At 39.9% G+C, this 22,906-nt stretch overlaps 1 protein-coding gene across 4 annotated transcripts in view; it reads right to left on the bottom strand.

Moving 5' to 3' along the window:
* LOC138757131 (WD repeat-containing protein 7) overlaps positions 1-22,906 on the bottom strand; it is a 686,960-nt gene that overhangs the window by 477,806 nt on the left and 186,248 nt on the right. For all 4 annotated transcript variants that reach the window (XR_011353355.1, XM_069923947.1, XM_069923949.1 and 1 more), the window contains 2 exons: positions 8,560-9,320; positions 1,550-1,635 (listed from right to left, as the gene is read on the bottom strand). Coding sequence is in view for 3 of the 4 variants with exons in the window: in XM_069923947.1 (XP_069780048.1) it covers positions 1,550-1,635; positions 8,560-9,320 (847 nt within the window). In the remaining variant the exon portion in view is untranslated. The remainder of the gene's footprint in view (positions 1-1,549; positions 1,636-8,559; positions 9,321-22,906) is intronic.

The raw sequence follows: 22,906 nt of genomic DNA, 5'->3' as shown, positions 1-22,906 counted from the left end.
ATACTCAAACCCTCTTGATATGAAGGCCAACATACCATTTGCCTTTTTAACCGCCTGCTGTACCTGCATGCTCGCCTTCAGAGACCGGTGTACAAGTACCCCTAGGTCTCTCTGCACTTCCCCATCTCTCCATCTCCGAAGAATACATTACTATTTTAAAAGCAGAAAAAAAATACAGAAAATTATCCTGATTCCACAAGATGGAAAAGCCATATAAAGTGCTCCAGCCTATAATCTAAACTCACAAGCCATTAATAGCAATCAGCAGTGAATTCCAGTAGGTTTCCCAAGAAATTTTGAAAATGGCTACTTTGTGAAGGAAAAGAGGGAAAACATTATTCTGACATTCATGCAGCCAATTTTGTTTTTTGATCTGATCATGACGTTTAATCATGTGTTTAATCTTCCATTTACTTGTGCTCTTGATGTTTGTTCTTTCAATGAACTTGCAGGCCACAAAATAATGTAGCGACTTACTACAGTGAATTTATATAACTATTGGAATGATTTATGTGATTATTCATTGCAAGACTTGTATAATGCCATCTTCTCAAGTTAATTTGTTTTTTTCTTCAGTGTGCTCAAATACATTTCTTGGGTTACCTCTGACAAATCACTGGTCAAGCTGACAAAAAGCAAGTGATCTCCAAGGTGCACAGTTAATCTTCCTGTCAATCTCAATAGGGCAATTCTGGCATGGTATGCAGTACTGAGGATAAGGTTTATTGCACAAGAAGTTGCTTGTAACTGTATTCCGAAAATGGTAGAGTATTCAATCCATTCTACAACACTGGTCCAGTAGATTTTGGGAGATTCGATCACAGAGTTTGATTTAAAGATGGAATCAGCTCCACAATGGGCTTCAAACTAATAACACAACTAATAAAAGAGATAAATTAGCAGAGGGAATCCTATCAGAAAGACCTGAAATAAAGAAATAAATAGATAATTGATGGATAATTAAGGACAGATGAGATTTATATTATTTTTCAATACAGCGCTGTAATTAATGACAAAAAATGACATGTATTTTCCTTCGGAAAATGGTCATAGGTTTTTTTTTTACATAAGTAGTTTTTTTAGATACTGATGCCTGATCTGTAATATGGCATTACCCCATCAAGTACCAACTTGTTCCTGGCAATTTACTTTCATTACAAGCATTTATGACAATTAACTGCAGATCAACAGATCATATACCGTACAAAGATAATTTAAACAATCAGAAAACACTATTTTTCAACAAAACTGTCATACAGTATTTTCTGCTCATGAAAATTCACCTGTACTTGGATTACAAAAGCAAATTGAATTCTAAATACTCAACTAAATTTACAAAAGCATCTGTGAAAACAGGTCACATTCCATTATTACCTCCTGCACTTCCTATTTGAAACACTGAAAGTTTTTATCTCATTGCTCAATTCTGCAAATTTTTTAAAAATCTGCAATGTAAAAGAATGAAGTGGATTTACTTCACACAAAGCATTTAGTCTTCTCCCTGTCACTCTAATAGAGTGTTTCTTCCCAAGCTTTGCTTTGCAATTACCTTGTTTGATCTGCCCCTGAATAGCAGTGAAGACTGGAGGGGAAGATTTCCCTTTAGTCATCTCCAGGGTGCTTGGTTTCTGTGGTCTGCAAGGAATAAAAACCAAATATTAATTACATGCCTTTCAGAACAGGACAGAATTCCTTGAGGTTCAGGATTTGAAGCTCGATCCCATCAATCAGATGTTGTCAGTTTCACTGTCTCCCCGTTTCATCAACAAATCTCTAAGTAACCACAGACTGATGGTTACAACTTAATTACAAGAAGATAATAAATCAGAAAATATTTCTTAACATTTCTGAAGTAAAATGCATCCATGGTTATACATTGAAGTTTAAAAAAAAACACATCACCGATATTTATTTTATTTTTGAGATATTGTGCCAGATACAAAATTTGTTGTTTTGCAGTGCATTACATGTACAAAATTGCTAAAAATTACATTTCCAGAAAATAAAATAGTGAAAAAGAAGAGAAAATTGTGATGGTGTTCATGGCTCATTGTCCATTCAGAAATCTGATGGCAGAGGGGAAGAAGCTGTTTTGTACTGATGGGTGTTCATCTTCAGGCTCCTGTACCTCTTTCCTCATGGTAGTAGAATGAAGAGGGCATGGTTTCGGTGGTGAGAGTCCTTGGTGTTAGAGGCTGCTTCCTTGAGACACTGCCTCTTGTAGATATCCTTAATGGAGTGAAGACTAATGCCTATGATTGCAAAGGCTGAGTTCACAATTCTCTGTCGTCTTTTCCATTTCTATGCATTGGCACCTCCATAGCAGACATGTTTTCCATGGCACACATGTATTCATTTGCAAGAGTTTTTGGTGACATACCAAATCCCCTCAAACTCCTCATGATGTGTCCTTCCTGAAACAGGAGTTGATTTGCTCCATATCCAACCTTTCAGAGCACTTCATCATGGTAGATGCATGTACCACCAGCTGACAATTATTGAGGCCAGTCGCCTTGCTCATCTTGGGTACCAATGTTAATGGAGGTCCTTTTGAAGCAGGTGGGAATCTGCTAAATGCAATAGTGTTAAGCAAGGTTACATTTCATTTTTATAAAACTTCTCACAATGCTTCAAAGGCAAACATGGATAGGCTTGAACATCATTCTCTTTTGTTCTTTAGAATATGGAATATTACAGAACAGACAAGGCCCTTCAGCCCATGTTATGCTGACCTCAAAACCTACTCCACAACAATCTAATTTTCCCTCCCTCACACACATGAACCTCTATTTTTCTTTCATCCATGTGCTAATCTAAGTCTTTTGAATGTACCAGCTTCCACTTCCAGGAATGTGTAAAAACAACCTTACCTCTGACATCTCTCCTAAACTTTCCTCCACTCACCTTAAACAGATGTCCTCTGGTATTTGATATTTTCGCTCCAGGAAAAAGGTGTTGACAGCCCACACTATCTAAGCCCCTCATATCTTATATACCTCAATTAAGTCACCTCTCATCCTTTGTCGCTCCAAACGAAAAAGACCTTGTTTTGCCAACCATGCTTCAAAAAACAAGGTCTCCAATCCAGGCAACATCCTTATTGAATGTGAATGAATTTAAATACTGTTAAATCCTAAAAACAACTGGGGATGTGGCCATGCGAAGGAGCTAGACAGACGCGTCTCGGATGAGCTCTCTATGAAGAGTTTTAAAAAGGCAGTTTAAAAGTTTAAAATTCAGAATATTTTTCCACTGTGAATGAACTCTAAGAAGCCAAGGCAGCATAAGATGAAGACTTTGGGCAATCATTTTACGGGTGTTGAAACCGCAATGAGAGATATGTCAAAGAAGATGACTGAATTTAAAGAGTCAATTGATGATTTTATAGAATGAATGGGCCAAGTGGAAGCTGACTTGGTTAAAATGCAAAAAAAGCAGAAGGAGACGCGAAGTGGGACTTGGATAAATAAGCTATGCTGGATAAGATCAACCGCATGAAGAATTTCAGCAGACACAACAATGTTCGGATTGTTGGTGTGAAGCAAGGGACCGAAGGGAGAGACATGGTGAGTTTCTTTGAAAATTAGATCCGCCGATAGAAAGGCCTCAGTGGACCCCTGGACCCAGAAGTTTTGACAAGCCATGACCACAGCCAGTTCTGTTAAGTTACTGGGAACGGGATGCAGTTTTGGGAGGAGCATTTGATTACTCCAAGCAACACAATGGCCCACTTGAGATCGACAGCAGAAAGATGTTATTCTTTCAAGGCTTTAGCCCAACTTTGATTAAACAAAGAGAGGAGTTCGTCAACGTAAAAAAAAGAACGTAAAAATATTCAATAATATATTCTGCTACTCTAAGGGTTAAAACAACAGATGGTAATCGACGTTTTATCAAGACTAAGGAAGAAGTGGAAGAATTTTTAAGAAGATTTTGAAAAGAATAAAGATATTAAACAAGAAGATTAAGAAGAATGTTTACAATGGGACGAAGTAAAAATTGTTTTTTTTTATATAAACTGTCTTGCATGTTTTGTTAAATGTTATGGAAATTTGCAAGGAGAGTTCAAGAAAGAACAAGAACTTGTTAAAAAAAATAGTATCAGGGTAAATACTCCAGTCTAAGTGGCATAATGTTGCTGGGAGAGGAGCAGTTTTACAAGATGGCACTAAAGGGTGGGTTTCTTCTTCCTCAGAAGATTCCGCAGGCTTTTATCATAGGCTTCCGAGATTTCTTGTTTATGTCATCGACAGAGAAGGGGCACCACATGTTTTTTAAAGGGGAAAAGATCACTATTATTTGAATAATCCAAAAGGTTTTATTGCTGAACAATATTTGTTTAAAATTGGTATGGTTAGAATGTTAACATTTCTTAGTCTAAATGATAATAGGCTAAATGGAACGGGTAAAAATAAAAGGGTCTTGGCACACTTAAAAAAACTAAAAGCGGATGTAGTTTTCCTGTAGGATACACACCTTACTAAATTGAACATGCTAAATTAAAAAGAGGATGGGAGGGGCAAGTAATATCTTCTTCTTTTGCTTCAAGGGTGAGAGAAGTGCAATTTCAATTAACAAAAATATATCAGTAATAGTAGAAGATGTATTGATTGACCAAGCCAGAAGGTTTGTAATGGCACATTGTAAAATTTATGCATTGTCCTGGACATTAATGAATATTTACGCTGCAAATTATGAGAATGAAGCCTTTATGAAGGATATCTTTTTAAAAGCAGCAGAAGGTCGACAAAATATATTGGTTGGGGGTGGAGGGGATTTTAATTTATGTCTAGATCCGATAATGGATAAATCAGCAAGAACGGTAATGAGGGCGAAGACTGAAAAGGCAACATTATCATTTATTAAAGATTTAAATCTGATCAACTTCAGGAGGAAGCTCAACCCCATAAAGAGAGACTATTCATTCTACTCAATCGTCCATGATATTTGTTAACTTTTTGCCTATCCCTTTAAGGAAAATAATTGTTTGTAGTATTACCATAGTTACTATGACATCATATGTCATAATTTCTAGATATATGGAAAACTTGCTTTCTCATTCTTCGAAGAATCATGACAGAGATGTAAGCTCTCAAGATACTTTTCTTTGAATTCATCTTATTTCATGTTATTTTGTTTATTTATTTTATATTTGTTTAAAGTTCATATTTGTTATTATTATACAGTATGTTTTGTTACTCATCGTGATGAAAATCTCAATGTGAAGTTACACAAAATGTTTATTCATTATCTCGATAAATTAAAGTTACTTACAGCTGAAATTACTAAGTTTGATTTATTGAATTAATAAGATAGTAATTCTGAATATCATCACTTATGTTTCTGTGAAGATGACGTTTTGAAATTGGGAAATATTAGAACTTGGAAAGTGTCATCTATTCCATCTTCCAGTCATCTGGAATCTCACCTGTGGCCATCAAAAATATTAAAAATTTTATCACAGGGCCTTTAAGCCCATCCAATACCATTTCCTTTTTAATGATAACATGATCTAGAATTTCACCATCTCCCTCCATGAATTCTTAGAACAATGTCCTTATCCAAAATTAATAGAGATGAGATGCATTAATTTAAGATCTTGTTTATGTTCTCTATCTTCAACTATAAGATGATATTCTAATCCCTTCATAAGCTCTTCTCTTTCCCTGATTATCCTCTTATCCTTAATAAGCTTGTGAGATGTTTTGGGAGCAAGATACTAAATTCTGACTTTCATTTCTTTTTTATTGAAGTATCATTTTTCTGATTCTAATTGAGATAAACTTTCAAGTTCCTGTCCAGAAATACAGAACGTTAATAATTAAAAAAAACAAAACTTATACAATGTTAACATAAAAAGAACACTTTCCATACTTTATCAGGGGAAACTGGAAGCCAGGAATAGATAAAGCTGTGGTTGACTGAAATTTCATGCAAAATATAAAAGCTCATAACAGATTGTTAAAATATTTTTGAAAATAGAATGGAAGGAGAACAAAAGCGTCTTGGAGCACCTTCAGAGATTTAAGGGCAAAGTGAGTGAATAAACAACACACTGAGACAAAAAAAAGCTTTAGATGTTGGAAGTCTCAAATAAAAATCAGAAAAGGTAAAAAATGTTCAACAGGACAACCTGATGAAGAATCTCCAACCTGAAATGTTCCTTTCCACATCCTAAGGAGATCCAGTATATGTCCTGGGATAGACGGGAGTAGAAGATAGATACAAAACTAATGCAGACAAGTGGGATTAATAAAGAAAAACATGACATGGTGGGCCAAAGGGCCTGTTTTAATGTTTTACAGCTCTGACTCTGGAAGCTAAAGAAGTACAATTGTGGAAAGCTAAGGAAAGGGCCAGCTTCCAAAAGTCCCAATATTTCCTGCAGACAAACAGTAAGCTCTTTCAAATGCAGCAAGCGTTAAGAAGGTAAAGAATCAATTGATATATGGATGTATAAGATGGGGATGGGACTCCATTCAGCCACCGTAACTGACTGCGCAATTTAAAAAGATCACAGCTGCTTGGGTTGTTCCTGTTTATTTGGGGTAAACATTCACCAATCTATTCTTCTACCTCCTTCAGCCTTCAAAATAATGAAAAGATAAATATTCTCACAGTAGGTGTAGCGATTCGTGTAATGCCTTTACAGCGCCAGCAATTGGGACCGGGGTTCAAATCCCATTGGTCTGTGTCTGAGTGGGTTTTCCCCAAGGACTCAGTTTCTTCCATTATTCGAAACGTACCAGGGGTGTAGGTTAATGGGGTGTAATTGGGCAGCACCAACTCATGGGCCGAAATGGCCTGTTACTGTACTGTACGTCTAACTTAAATTTATGCAAGAGAGTTTCAAAGTTGCACAACAGTTTCCCTCATTTCAGTTTTAAAGTTTTTTTTTTGGTTGCACCATCATTGCCTTTGGTGGCTGCTTTCAAGTGAACTGGTAATTTTATTTTTTGCATCTAGTTCTGTGTCTCATCATTCTTTAGAAAATGGGTAGATTTGTGAATCAAGCCTCCAGAGGAGGAAATAGAGGCTGTTACAGTAATGTTTGTAAAAAACAATTTGGAGGGATGTGGACCAAACACAGGCAAATGAGATTGGTTTAGGTAGGTAACATGTTCAGCATGGATAAGTTGGGCAGAAGAGTCTGTTTCTATGATTTATAACTCTCGGAATCTGAGTCTATTTAGAAGAATTATTATTTTGCTCAAAATCTTTTTAAAAAGTGAGGGGAGGCTTGGTTAAAAGATATAATATCCAGATGCATGTTGACAAGGTGTTTCTTTTGGGAGAAAATAGCACAAGGGGTCTCCCATTCATAGTGTAATCATATATTCTATAAGTATATTAAGAGTAAAAAGATAGTAAGGGACAAAATTAGTCCCTTAGAGGATCAGAGTGGACAACTATGTGTGCAGCCTCAAGAAATGGGGCAGATCTTAAATAGTTCTTTTTTTCCCATCAGTATTTATTCAGGAAAATGACAGCGTGAATAAGGAAGGAAGGGAAACAAACAGAAAAGTCATGGAACAGATGGAGATTTATATGAAAGAGGTGTTTGCTGCCTTACAGTGAATAAAGATAGATAAATCACTTGAGCCAGATATGATATTCCCACAGACCTTGAGGGAGACTAATGTAGAAATTTCAGGGGCCCTGGATGATAAATTCAAAATGTCCTTAGCCACAGATGAGATGCCAGAGGATTAGATGGTAGTTCATGTTGTCCAATTCTTTAAAAAAGGCACCAAAAATAAACCAGTGAGCCTGACATCAATACTAGGTAAATTATTGGAAGGTATTCTGAGAGACAGGATATGTAGGTATTTGGATAGTCATGAGTTGATTAAGGATATTCATCATGTTTAACAAATCTTGTAGAGTTTTTTTTGAGGAGGTTACCAGGAAGATAGATGATGGAAAGGCTATGTGCAGTTCTGGGTGCCTAACTACAGGAAGGGTATCAATAAGATTGAAAGAGTGCAGAGATTTACTAGAATGTTTCAGGGTCTTCAGGGGTTGAGTTACAGGGAAAGATTGGACAGGTTCGGACTTTATTCCTTTGAGAGAAGAAGAATGAGGGGAGATTTGATAGAGGTTTATAAGATTATGAGATGTATCAACAAAGTGGATGCAAATAGGCTTTTTCCACTATTATTGGGGTGATAAATACGAGAAGTCATAGCTTTAAGATGAAGGGAGAGAGGTTTAGGGGAAACATTAGAGGGAAGTTTTTTTTTACTGAGAGGGTGATGGAAGTATGGAATGAGCTGCCATCTGATGTGGTGAATGCAGGCTTGAATGTGTGTTTTAAGAGTAAATTGGATAAGTACATGGATTTGAGAGGACTGGAAGGTAATGGTATAGACCCAGGTCAGTGGGACAAGAGAGATGGTGGTCGGCACAGACTAGAGGGGCCGAATGACCTATTTTATGTACTGTAACGTTCTATGGTTCTATGTTTACACCACAGTAGTTCTGCATCAATATTCATTGTGAAATCAGATATGTTGATTTTTTTTCTTTAAAATCATAAGTACAAAGAATAATTCCTACCTTTGTGGCAGTTTTTTCATATGTTCCCCGATGAAAGTAGCATTGGTCATACTCATCAATGTATTGGCTAAGGAAATAAGAGAGAGCAGGTGTTGGGTTGTGACTGCCCGGGATACATTGTATGTGCTGTTTCCTAGAATCTGTTTTTTTCCTGTTTCAATAGCACCATCTAGTGTCTTGGATACAGTCTGTTTAAAACCAGGAAGCATCAGTGACATATGTCCTCCCCTTGTCAGCAAACCAAAAGATACAGGGCAGTGAGGTTTTAACATGCCAAGCCGCACGAGGCAAACTTCATCCAATACTTCATTCAAACCCCAAGCATGAAGGCAAGACATGAATAATTTGGCAGTGTCCATTGTTAAGTTATATTCCAACAATGTGAGTGGCTTTGACTTATTCCCCTTGTGGTCCGAGTCACCTTCTTCCCTCTTCTGCCTTTTTGTGTCATCATCTTCTTCATCATCATCATCCAGCAAATGTTCCTTAATATTCTCTTTGATGGTTTCCTTCACCTGTTGGAACAGGACTGCTGCTCTCTTTCCAGTTAAGAAGGAGCTGCTTTTGTCTGTGCTGCCTTGTGCCTTCTGGAGGCTCTCTGGAGAAACGAGAGTGGGATTAGGCCTGGATGCTTCTTCTGTTAGCAGCTGGATGATCAGTGCTTCCACATCAAAAAATAATATATGAATATCCGGATCTATCAGATTGGTCTTCATAGCTTGCACCATAAGTGCATTGTGAGAATACTTTGGTAACGCCCCCTAAAGAAAAAGCCAAAAAAAAAAAGAAGTGAGCACAGAAATTTGTAGATAATAAATTGAAGCCTCGAAGCAAAGCTATTCACACTAACATAAGCAAAATTTTCTCAAAGCAAATTACAGTCTTTTAAGCTAATATATTAACAAAAGTAACGTAAATGTCAAAATAATTGTATTGGAACCATATCAATGGTTCCATATCTATCAACAACTGATCCTAAGGATCCAGTTAATATGTGGTCCTTTGCACAACATCGGAAATCCTGGCAAATTTCTACAGTTTGTGGTGGAAAATGTGCTGACCGGTTGCATCACAGTCTGGTATAGGGACCCCAATGCCTCCGAGTAAGAAGCATTGAAAAAGGTAATGGGCACAGCCCAGGACATCATGGGTCAAACCCTCCCCAACATCGACAGGAACGCTGCCGTCGGAGAGCAGCAGCAATCATCAAGGATCCACACCACCCAGCACACGTTCTCTTCTCGCTGTTACCATCAGGAAAGGGGTATAGGTCCCACCAGACTCGCTCAACCTGGTTCAAGAACAGCTGCTACCCCTCCTTATCAACAACAAATTCAATCAGGGATTACTTAAGGACTCTTATTTTTGCACTTTATTGATATTTTCTATCCTGTATTTTCTATCCTGTTGATTACATTTCTTTAATTGTTTACGTGTACATTGAATCAGTTATTTTTGCACTGCCAATAAGTGGTAATTCTGCTTTGCCCGCAGGAAAAAGAATCTCAGAGTTTAATATGATGTCATGTATGCACTCTGACAATAAATCTGAACCTGAATTTACTTTTGAAATCAGACTATGCAAGCTACTTCAAGGAAAATCAAATTTTGCACTTGCATTCGAAACGTTAAATGTCAAAGATGACCAATATTTGCAGCAATGATATGGATTTTGGAGCATCAAATTGGTAGGAAACCAAAGTTAAGGCTTTTACAGTCAAGTCAAGCAATAGATTTTTCAGTACTTCCCCTATTTTTACTTTCACACAACAAAGCAGGAATATTTTATGATAAAGATCTTCAAACCATAGACATGTGTTTTTAATCTATTCCTGAAAAAACTGAGCAGATTTTGTTTTGAAGAACTTGACATACATGACTGAATTTCTCACAATGATTATGCCCTGCCAATCCTTCTAAAAATGAAATGGAATTGAATCCACTTGCCCAATATTTAAAAAAAACTGATACAGTGGAACCCCGATTTAACACGATTTCCGATATAACGCGATGTGTCATTGGACCCCTTAATGCCCACGTTCCATTCTTTGAGATTGCCCATTAAGCGAGCCCATTTTAAAAGATGCAGTACCAGGGATAGCCACCCCATGGTGCAGTGGATGTTTAGAAGTGGCGTCTAAATGATTAAGATAAGTACAGTAATGTTTATTTTGGTGGGGAATTCATTGCATTGATGAAGGGGGTTGGGTGGGGGGATAAGTGCTGCCGTGAACAAGGCAGTGGGGGGTGGAGAGTGCTGCCACGAACAAGAGTGGGGGTGGGGGGGTGAGTGCTGCTGTGAACAGAGGCGGGTGAGTGCTGCCGCCAACGGGGGGAGGGGAGTGCTACCACAGAGGGGCGTGGTGGGGTGGTTTCTGCGATCGATGTGTGCATAAATTGAACACAGTAGTGAAACCCCAATTTGGCACAACCCTGCTTTTTTTCCAGATCTGATTTTTTGGACCCAAACCATCGCATGATAACAGGGTTCCACTGTATTCTCACAAAAAAACCATGTGATGCAAACAACTGGTCATACAGACGATTTGTAATGTAGAGGAACAAATTATTTGTAATGCCTGATTAACCTCTGCAACACTGAAAGCCACTTTTGGGTTTTAGCCATGAGGTGCTTATCCATGGGGAATTGTGAGAAATGACATAAATAATGAATGAGAGGCACAGACTGAAACTGAGATTGTGGCAGTTAGTCCAATCCACGGAAAACAATATAGGCTCCAAACACCTGCATATTTTCAAAGGAAGTGAGCATTATTATTGTAAGTATTTTTTTCAACAGCAAATATGAAATATCCCACACAGAGATCACCCAGCATCAGGTTTAAACCTGGGACTCTAGCTGAATGATGTTTCTATACTGTATGATTTTCAAATAAAAAATGAAATAATATAGGATTCATTTGATTGGATGGTTGATTGTCATTGCAAACAGTGGATTAAATGTTGATGAATATAGTTGCAGCAACAAACTTGTAACATCATTCTAACATTTCCTCCCTTAAGCTTACCTCCAAGGGTCAAAAAGAAAAAGAAAGTAATGTTTCACTTACTGTTATTAATCATTGTCAATTTATTTGTGCAACTGCACTGATTTTTGTTTTCTCACAGCTTCATAGTCATCAGCTCAGAAATAGGCCCTTCGGTCTTCATCAATCATTAAGTATCCATCTATATTCATCTCATTTCAAAGCACTTGGTCTGTAGTTTTCTATGCCTTAATGAATCACGCTCATCCAGATACAAGTTAAATGTGACTATACCTGTCACAAACCAAGAGCCTTTTCAGCATTATGTTCCAAATTCCAACCACGTGGATGAAATGAAATTTCTCACTTCTCCTCTAAACCTCCCAATCCTCACCTTAAACCTGTCCGCTTTTGTTTTCAGTCTTCATGATCAGGAAAACATTTCTCACCCTCTACCCAATCTATGACTTCATCAGCCACAAGAAAAGTAAAGCTATCCCAGGTAATATTTTGTGAAATCTCCTCTGCACTCCCTCCAGACCAATCATAAGTAGAGAAAATGTGAAATCCTTCATGATGGCAGGATTTTGTTTTACACATGGGTAATATAAATGTCCATCCTTTTACAATCCATCTTAACAGAAATAAACTGGAGGAAAGATTGGATTTAAAAACATTACATTAAAGAATTTCATAAATTACAGGAACTGTATTTCCTCTTTAAAAAAAATACACTTTTCATTTGGCTCAGGTTTCCAGAACATGGATGATTTAAGATCACATGTAAAAAACAATTGAATTTAATATATTATACATCAAAGATTTAAAAAATACAAAATGTGAGAATTGGCCTTTGTTTGTGGAGGCAATGAAACCAATTAATTCACTGGTAAGTTATTACATTTTTTTTCCAATATGAATAATTTTCTACGCTTTTAAATCAGAAATACTCAAAAGACATTTAGATACATCTTTATATTTAAGATAAATGACAACATAACTAACAAGGAGTTTCAGTTTTACAGGTGAAATCCACTGCCAGAAATGGTCATGGAAACAAATAAGCAGATATTGTAGTAAAAAGTCCAGTGGTGGAAAAGCAAGAGTACAAGAGAGAGGCAGTGGGGAGTGAGTTGCAATGAAGGAGTTTGAGAAGGATTGGATATCCTTTGTTTAAACAACAAAAATGGAAGGCTTTTTAAGCATTAAAATAATGTTAAATTATCTCCAAAAAAATACTGGCCGCAATGCTGCTGCCAATCACAGAGACCTCCCAAACTCCGCTGCTGATCTCCGACCCATCCCCACCACTGTCGTTGATCGCTGGGGAGGCTTCTTAGGCTAGTGGAACACTTACAGGTGAGTTGGATTGCTCCTGTCTTCCCAGTCACCGGAGGTCCAGGGAGTCAGTGTTCATGTGCATGTGTGGTAGTAGGCCGAGGGAAAGGTTTGGAGTCAGTGACGGGAGTCCTGATGTGCCGAGGAGGAAAGGGGAGGGAACACTACTGAGCCCAAAGACCTGCTCCTGCCCGGGAGGCTGCTCTCCTTGATGACACCAGGACAAGGGATTCTTCCAACTGCTTGTGGCTGGGAGACAGTGGCACGCAGTTTTAGAGGGAGAGAAAAGTCAATAGGGGAAGGTAAAGAAGAAATGGAAAGAGAGAGGGGAGAGAGTTACCTGAAATGAGGAAAATCTTAATTTTAATTTAATGTCGAGAGATTTTTTTTTCAACCTGTGAGGTCAGTTCAGCTCCGGAGCATGGGGGGGGAAATTGGATAAATGAGGATTTCAGAGAAACAATTTTGGATAATCAGAGTTTGGGGGATGATGTGTGTGTGTGTGTGTGTGTGTGTGTGTGTGTGTGTGTGTGTGTGTGTGTGTGTGTGTGTGTGTGTGTGTGTGTGTGTGTGTGTGTGTGTGTGTCATTTATCTTATTTTTGAAACAGATCATATTTTTTGGTAAGAATCAAACATTATTTCATGCTTGAAAATCCTTCTGTTGTTTTTCTTTCTGGTTATTTAACTGCTGATACAAGTATTCTGCTAATGTTACTAGGCTGCTTAAAGCAATTTCTCAGTTATCCGAAAAATATCCATTCCCAAGCATTTCGGATAATCGTAAACATACAGTTACAAGATCAAACCAGCAACCACAAAGAAGGCCTATCACACAGGGGTAAAGATGAACAATTACTTTATTAACAAAAATTCACCTTCAAACTTTAATTCAAAATCCCCCCCCCTTTATAACAATGCCCACTGGTTACTATACAAATTTCTATAACAGTGTAAAACGAATAAATTCCCCAGCCTAAATCAGTTATATTTCCAACCAGCCCACAGAAAAACTTAGACACAAAACACAAAAGACTCACAAAACTTCGATCTCAACCGAAGCAAAGTTCATAAACAAAATTCAGTTTGTTTGGTAAATTGAAGCCAAAAGATCTTTGTGAGAGAGAGAGAGAGAGAGAGAGAGAGAGAGAGAAAGAGAGAGAGAGAGAGAGAGAAAGAGAGAGAGAGAGAGAGAGAGAGAGAGAGAGAGAGAGCGAGCGCACAAAATTCGAAGTGTGCTTGCAGATAGAGGAACTACTGACTTGATCTGGATCCTTCTGGCTGCCTTCGGAATGTTCATCTTTTTTTGAAATCCCAACATTCTAAACTGACCTCCAGACCATGACTCATGCATGCTCTGGGCTTTCTTCCACTCGACAGCACCACCCAGTGGTGGTTTATCGTCCAAGTCCAGAAATTTTTAGATCATTTTCTGCACATGCTTAGTCGGTCTCCCACTCTCTCAGCAGTCCACCTTCACTTTGGCTCTTAAAGGCAAACTTTAACTTTTTAACACAAAACCATACAACACATATGCCAATACACAACACAGAACTCTGTAACAATACTGTGTGTGTATGTGTGTCTCTCACACACACACACACATATAAACGTACTGACAGTCAACTTTATTGGTGTCTATACAGCAGCATCTGGTCTCCATTCCCTTTGCCATTTAATGCAGGCATCAAACTTTAACTCTTTTATTATCGGATAGGCAACAATAGAAAATCTTAAAAGCCACAGACATATCTCAGGAAATCAGGCACTTTGGCACAAAGTGAGATGTGATCATCAGGAGGTGACCAGTTCAAAGATCAAGGTGGCTAGCATGCATTTTCTGGAAGAACAAACTGAAAAAGTAGCACCAACTGATGGTCAGGTGAGGTGAGCTTTCCCCATTAAAGAAAAATCTCATTGGAAGTAGAGGTGTTGATGTTAAGCTAAGTTAGATGAACTTTAAACGACATTCTCAAATTGAGCAGAGGGACTGTTGTGCGCTCTGGTTTGTTGAGACATGACTCACATTTCCCCACCCCTCTCACTGTTTTACAACTAGAGAATTTCTCAATCCTCCAGTTGGACTGCACAGCGTCCTCAGTAAAAGCAAGAGCTAGAGGTACCCACTTCTTCATTAACACGGTCCCATGTGTAGGTCCTGTCAGCCTCCTGCACACCATACCTTGAAAGCCTCACAGTGAAGTGCTGCCCCTACCATCTGCCATAAGAATCAACATCAGCAACATTGACACCAGTTGTACATCCCAGCCCAGGGGAAACGTGAAGCTCGGTCCAGATGAGCTAATGACTGCCACCAACAGCTCAGAAACATAGCATCCTGAAACCATGTTCATCATAGCTTTGGACCTCAACAATTGCAACTTAAAGGCCTCAAAACCCTCATCCTCCACCCACACTTTGTCAAATCAGGCCACCAGGCTACACTTCTCCAACCCACTTATTAGCAGAAGCTGAGGTGCGAGGACGCAGTGGTAAAAGTTGCACATCACTTGATTGATGAAAAATTCAGAGGTGACTACTTGAGTCGGTAGACTGGTCCACAGTCAAGGATTTAACAACCAACCTTAACAAATATACCACTGTCAGTGACTTCATCTGCAAGTGCATGGAGGAATGTGTGCCAAGGAGAACGATACCATATAACCATATAACCGTTTACAGCACGGAAACAGGCCATGTCGGCCCTTCAAGTCACTTGAACAACTCCACTAGCTCCTCCGCAAACTCCTGAGGAAGTAGAGGCTTTCTTCACGATGCCATTGGTATCTTTTCCTTACCTCGATAACATAAACACCTAATTACAATAGAGCATGGCGGTTGGGGTGACATAATGTGCACCCACTTTACCTTGAACATATTGATCTCCTCCTCCTCTGACTCCTCTCCAGGATTATGGCACAAGACTCTCCTCATCCACTAAAATCTAGTTTTTTCCAGATCTGCACTATTGCCAAAATCAAATCATTCCTGGCACTGAAAGATCTTGAGAAAGTTATCCATGTCCTCATTTTCTCCCATTTAGGCTACTCTGATTCTCTTTATACAGGAATTAGTCAGACATCATTATCCCATCTGCAACTGCTTCAGAATGCTGCAGCCAGGAAGAGAGACCATATCACCCTTATTCTCCCCTCCCTTCACTGGCTGCCAGTACAGCTCAGAATAGATTTTAAAGTTCTCCAGTTTGTTTACAAAGCCATTAATGGACTAGCCCCCTCCTTCGTCACTGATCTCGGCCAATTTAGGGCACTTGGTTTTGAAGTGATTATATTTGATAACTAACCACAAACCACTGCTGAACTGCAAGGTCCACTCATAAAAGAACGCCAGGACTGAGGTGTTCAAGTCAAGTTCAATGCACTCCATACTCACTTTGAACAGGAGGCTAGTGAGCAAGCAGCATCACAACAAAATAAAGTCATGTTTAGTTTACTGTCATCTGATTGCACAAGTACAACCTGACAATACAGTGTTCTCTGTCCTTGGTGCGAAGCATGCAGACACACAACCAGACAAATAATACATATGCAGGACAAGTATTCATTTATAGAAATAAATAGTTAAATATTGTTTCATAATATGAGAATCTTGGATGGTGGTGTGAGCTGTAGCTTTGGTCATTAAGCATTCTCACTGCTCGTGGGAGGAAGCTGTTTCTCAGCCTGGTGGTGCTGGCTCTGATCCTCCTGGATCTCTTTTCCAAAGGGAGCAGCTGAAAGATGATGTGTGCTGGGTGGTACGGGTCAATGATTTTACATGTCCTCTTCAGACAATGATCCCAGTAGATCATGTCGATATGGGGGGGGAAGCGAAGGGTGGAGACTCCAGTGATCCTCTCTACCATTCTAATGGTCCTGTGCATTGATTCTCCAAACCATTTCTCTGCAGCAACTATACCACACTCTAATTCAGCTGGCCAGGAAGATCTTATTAAAACTTGCACCTGCACCCACAGTCATCACAGATGTCAGAATCACAATCTTATGAGCAAACCTGTGGAAAACTTCTACCACGAAGTCCCAGGACGTGTCTTGTGGGATGGCACAGACCAACTGTTGGTAGTATTTACAGATATCTTCAACCACTCCCTGTTATAAGCACGTTCTCATCTGCTTTAAAGGAGGCCGAATAAAAACATTACAATGCACCTAAACGACAATCACCCAGTGGATCTAACATCATGCTTCAAGAGACACTTCAATGTTCGTACTGTCGCAACAGATCACAATCTCCCTGACCCTACACAAATGACTAACACCAATCAGACTACTATTCATTGACTACAGTTATGTCTTCAATAAGGGGATCCCAGACCTGGCCTCAATACTCCCTTCTAAAACTGGCTGTGCAGAGTGCAACTAGTGAGAATTGGTAACAAGACCTGCCATCATCAGTATTTCCCTGCAAGATCCCATATTCTTCCCCCTACAATCCGTGTACACCCATGAATGTGGCAAAAAGCACGACAATTCCATTTTTAAATTCACAGATGACACAACTGCCAGAGGCCAGATCTCAAAAAGTGAGTTGGAAAATAGAAGGGAGAGAGAGGGATAAGTGGCTTGGCAGCGTGACAACAACGTCTCTGTCAATGTCAGCAGGACAAATAGCTGATTACAGACTCAGCAGAAGGGTAGTGCTCACCCCTCTGTCCAAATCCACAGTGCCAGGATGGAAGTAGTTGAGAGCTTTAAATTCTTTGATATAAACATCTCCAATGACTTGTGGTTTAACCCTGTCAACATATGAATAAGGAAGTGTGCCAGTACTTCTGCTTCCTCAGAAACTTGTGGATTGTTACACTTATGTCCCTCCACAACTTCTACAGATGCATGACTGAAAGTATCTGGAACTGATATCGCTCAAAACTGCAAGAAACTGATGAGAGTGGCGACCACGGCTTACATCATCAAGTACTACACCGCCCCCTCCCACTGCTTCCTTTAGACTTGCTGCTTCCTTGGTAAAGCCACCAACAAGTTATCCACCCTGACCATAATTTCTTCTCACTGTCATTGTTGGGGAGAGGATCCATGAATGAGGCACCTATCACCAGATTTAAAAGCATTTTCTTTCCTGCTGTTATCTAACTCATGAATGATCCTCCTCACACCTGTAAAATAATGTTCCCTTTGCTCTGCACAAGGTGATCTCTCTTTGTCATTGTGTACTCTGTATTGCGTTTCATTGCTTTAGTATGTATGGGTTGCCTTGCTGGATTGTGTGCTAAACAAACTTCCTCACTGTACTTCAGTACAAAAAATAAAAAGGAACTTGAAGTTCTCAACTTTGAATAACCTTGACATGAGCCCTCTTAATCCCATTAAATAAGTCAAAACTTTAAAATTACAGGAATTGCAAGAAAAAAAATGACAGCACTGTTGTAGCTGCAGTAACAGTGGTGTTTCCATGGGTATAGACCCAGGATAAGGAGAGCAGACACACATCTTCCAGGACTCCTTCATGGAGTCCTATCACCTAGACATCCCTTCTGACAGTCCTGTAGAGGTTTAAACCATCCGTGGAATAGTTTTAAATCAGAGAACTCAAGGAGGTCTGTGTCCAAGGTGGTGGCGCCTATACTTGGCAGACCAGTCAAGCGTTCCAGGGTCCAGGATAGTAGCACACCGGCACAAGGTACCAGAGCCAGAGAATACCCACTCGCCAAATTTTTAAAAAGCCCAACTAAAGGACCTACTGAGTAGGAGACCATAGCAGCAGACAAGTGAAGGACTCCCATTCAGTTTCCAGCAACAAGCTGCTGGAAACTGGCTCGTGAGAGCCAAATATCAGGACCGGGAATGGCAAAACAGGGCTCCCAAAGGAACTTGGGCACTGACAGTTTCTTAATCATATTGGGTCTATGGAACCGGGGCCAAGATAAGTGACTTGCATGCCTGGAGCTTATGTTCACCAATGGAATGGAGGACTACAGATCTTATGGGATTGCAGAAGGCAGTGGTGTCAGAGGTGGGGGTAGGATACATGGATTCCTGATGCCTCTGAGGAATTCTCTTTTGCTTCTCTTGAACTTCTTGGTAGCTCGGGAGGGGCTCTGTACTAGAAGAGTTTCTGTGTCTTTACAGGGAAATAAAGGAATTTTTTTTGTATTATGTACATGATAATAAAGGAATCCTTAAGGCTTGAGAGAGAGGAATTTCACACAATCTAACATCCTCATCTCCTATGTTTCAGAAGAGAACAATATGTTAAGGCAGTCAAGTCAGGGAAGCTGTATTTATGACCGCCTTTCAGAAAGATGAATCTTTCTGCCCATAAAGAAAGTAATTATCAGGGCCCTTCTCCAATGTATCCATCCAGTTCCCAAGAGATGCTCTCTGTATCTCACCATGGACTTCATCCATTAAAAGTCACAATAATCTTAATGAAGAATCAAACTGAGAAAAATTCAAGAAATAACACATCACCCTTCCATCAGGAAGAAGATTCACAAATTTGAAAACTTGAACCTCAACAAGTAATTTTCATTTTGTGATGACATTGATGAGTTTGATGTATCATATATGTTGAACATTGAGTGGGTGGGGAGGGGTGTTGAAGGAGGGAGGGAGGGAGGGGAGGGGGGTGAAGGAGGGAGGGAGGGAGGGGAGGGGGGAAAAGGGGAGAAAATGACACTGTGTATTTTGGTCAGTATGTTTCATAGTGTGAAAAATTTTTTTTAAATTTAAAAAAAACAAGTCAAGGACTGTTTCTTTCCTGATTAAATCAGATTATTCAGTGGATCACTCATTAGTAAAATAAATTATCTGTAAATATTTTTGCCCCAAACATTGTGCAGTTTTTCAACCATACCAACCTCCCATTCATCAGCTTTGACTATACCTCCTGCTGCCTTGGGAAAACTAGCAAAAAATTAAAAGACCCATCTCATCTGGGTCACCTACTCTACTTCTTCATTCCTTCTGTTGGCAGAGGATACATGATCTTGAAAACAATTACAGCTTCTTTCCTGCTCTTGTCAATTCCTTGATTAGTAAATGATATGGCTGCCTGGGGGGCCCGAGGCATAGCCGCTCTCCGCCTTACAGATGTAGGCAGCCTCCAAGAACACAGTGCAGGCTACACACTCTACTGGTCTGGCAAGCCTCAAGCATGGTGTCAGCAAGTGCAATGACAACGGGTGCCTCCTGATGGAACTCTGCGCAGAACAGCGGCTTGTCATTACTTACACCTTTTTCCAGCAGAGAGACATCCTGAAGACTACCTGGATGCATCCCCAATCCAAACACTGGCACCTCCTGGACTACGTTCTGGTGCGAGGAAGAGTACTGGGCTTCTCTTCCAGGAAAAACAAGGACTGGTTTGACGAAAACAACCAGGAAATCCAGGAGCTGCTGGCAAAGAAGCGATCTGTCCACCAGGCTCACCTTGCAAAGCCTTTCTGGCCAGAGAAAAAACGAGCCTTCCGTCTCGCATGCAGCCACCTTCAGCGCAAACTCCGGGAGATCCAAAATGAGTGGTGGACTAGCCTCGCCAAACGAACCCAGCTTAGCGCCGACATTGGAGACTTCAGGGTTTTTTATGAGACACTCAAGGCGGTGTACGGCCCCTCACCCCAAGTCCAAAGCCCTCTGCGCAGCTAAGGCGCCGAAGGCTTCCTCAGCAAAAAGATTTCCATCCTCAATCGATGGTGAGAACACTTCCAATCCCTTTTCAGTGCCAACCGCTCAGTCCAATAATCCGCCCTGCTCCAGCTCCCTCAACAACCCTTGAGGCTAGAGCTGGATGAGGTCCTTACCCAGGAAGAGACATATAAGGCAATTGAACAACTGAAAAGTGGCAAAGCAGCAGGTATGGATGGAATCCCCCCAGAGGTCTGGAAGGCTGGCGGCAAAGCTCTGCATACCAAACTGCATGAGTTTTTCATGCTCTGCTGGGACCAAGGAAAGCTGCCTCAGGACCTTCGTGATGCCATCATCACCCTGTACAAAAACAAAGGCGAGAAATCAGACTGCTCCAACTACAGGGGAATCACGCTGCTCTCCATTGCAGGCAAAATCTTCGCTAGGATTCTCCTTAATAGACTAATACCAAGTGTCACCGAAAATGTCCTCCCTGAATCACAGTGTGGCTTTCGCGCAAACAGAGGAACTACTGACATGGTCTTTGCCCTCAGACAGCTCCAAGAAAAGTGCAGAGAACAAAACAAAGGACTCTACATCACCTTTGTTGACCTCACCAAAGCCTTTGACACCGTGAGCAGGAAAGGGCTTTGACAAATACTAGAGCGCCTCGGATGCCTCTCCAAGTTCCTCAACATGGTTATCCAACTGCACAAAAACCAACAAGGTCGGGTCAGATACAGCAATGAGCTCTCCGAACCCTTCTCCATTGACAACGGCGTGAAGCAAGGCTGCGTCCTCGCACCAACCCTCTTTACTATCTTCTTCAGCATGATGCTGAAACAAGCCATGAAAGACCTCAACAATGAAGATACTGTTTACATCCGGTACCGCACGGATGGCAGTCTCTTCAATCTGAGGCGCCTGCAAGCTCATACCAAGACACAAGAGCAACTTGTCCATGAACTACTCTTTGCAGACGATGCCGCTTTAGTTGCCCATTCAAAGCCAGCTCTCCAGCGCATGACGTGCTGTTTTGCGGAAACTGCCAAAATGTTTGGCCTGGAAGTCAGCCTGAAGAAAACTGAGGTCCTCCATCAACCAGAGAATGTGGAAGAATGAGAAGTGAGATTGAACTGTGAACCAAAGAACTATACATACACATGCACTTAGAATTAGAAGGGGGTTAAGATAGGTAAATTAAGTTAATAGTGATAAGTTAAAGTTTGATTCTATTTTCATGTTTAAAGATAATTAAAAACAACTTTTGTTTAAGTAACCATTTGTCGTGGTGAATATCTATTTCTGCTAGGTTTTGGGGTCCTTTGGGCTAGTAACAGTGACAAATTAAAAAAGGGATAACAAGCAGAGTGGCCATTGTGTGTGTGTGTGTGTGTGTGTGTGTGTGTGTGTGTGTGTGTGTGTGTGTGTGTGTGTGTGTGTGTGAGTGTGTGTGTGGGGGGGGGGCTTAGGGTAGGAGTGGGACTTAAGAAGCTTTGCCTCATGAGGCTTTAGAGGCTGAGGACAAGCTTTAATCCACTGAGGTAAGATCTTTGAATTTCAATTAGGAAGAGTTAATGGAGACAGCAGCTAGGGCAGTGGAATGCTCCAATTACAGGATGTGGGAAATCTGGGACAGCACAATTGTCCCTGATGACCACACCTGGAAGAGGTGTATCCAGCTGCAGATCCTAGGAGATCATGTTAAGCAAATGGAGCTGGATGAACTCAGGATCATTCAGGAGGTAGAGACAGTTTTGCTTTAGGAGGAGTTCAATTACCTCATTTTCAAAATTATTATGAGGCTGCACAATTAAAATTTGTTAATAGGATGTTAGATACTACACAACCTCCTAGTTGGTCTGAAGTCGAGCTAGCTTGTATTTCTGAGTTTCGGGTTCATCAATTTATATTTAAGTGGAATTCTTGTTTATTACAGGGATATAATATACCTTTTTAAAAACATTTATTAGGGATTTGGAATTTTATTAAAGGTTCGAGGGGTAAGATTTCGACCCAAACTCCATTATATCAAAATAGGGTTATTTCTTTCTCAATGAATAATATGTATTTAAAGACTTGGGACTCTGAGGGTATAAAGGTGATCGAGGATTGTTTTGAAGAAGGACAGTTTCTTACTTTTAATCGACTTGGGAAAAATTTAGAATTCCATTTAATTCTTTATTTGTGTATTATCAAGTCCAAGCTTTGATAAGGGATAATTTTGGAAGAGAAATGAAGTGACCTGAATTAACAAAGTTTGAGTTTTTGATTTCACATGCACTAAAAAGGGTTTTATTTCTGATATATACGCTTTGTTACAAGATAGTATGAATAAACCAAATTTAAATAAATCTGGAAATAAATGGGAAGATTTATCTTATGATATTCCTCAGGAGGATTGGGAAGTTATGGGGTGA

The sequence above is a fragment of the Narcine bancroftii genome, chromosome 3, assembly GCF_036971445.1.
Source record: "Narcine bancroftii isolate sNarBan1 chromosome 3, sNarBan1.hap1, whole genome shotgun sequence".
In the NCBI taxonomy this organism is placed as follows: domain Eukaryota; kingdom Metazoa; phylum Chordata; class Chondrichthyes; order Torpediniformes; family Narcinidae; genus Narcine; species Narcine bancroftii.
Note: the sequence above shows the minus strand (reverse complement) of the source record. Positions and strands in the feature narration are given on the sequence as shown.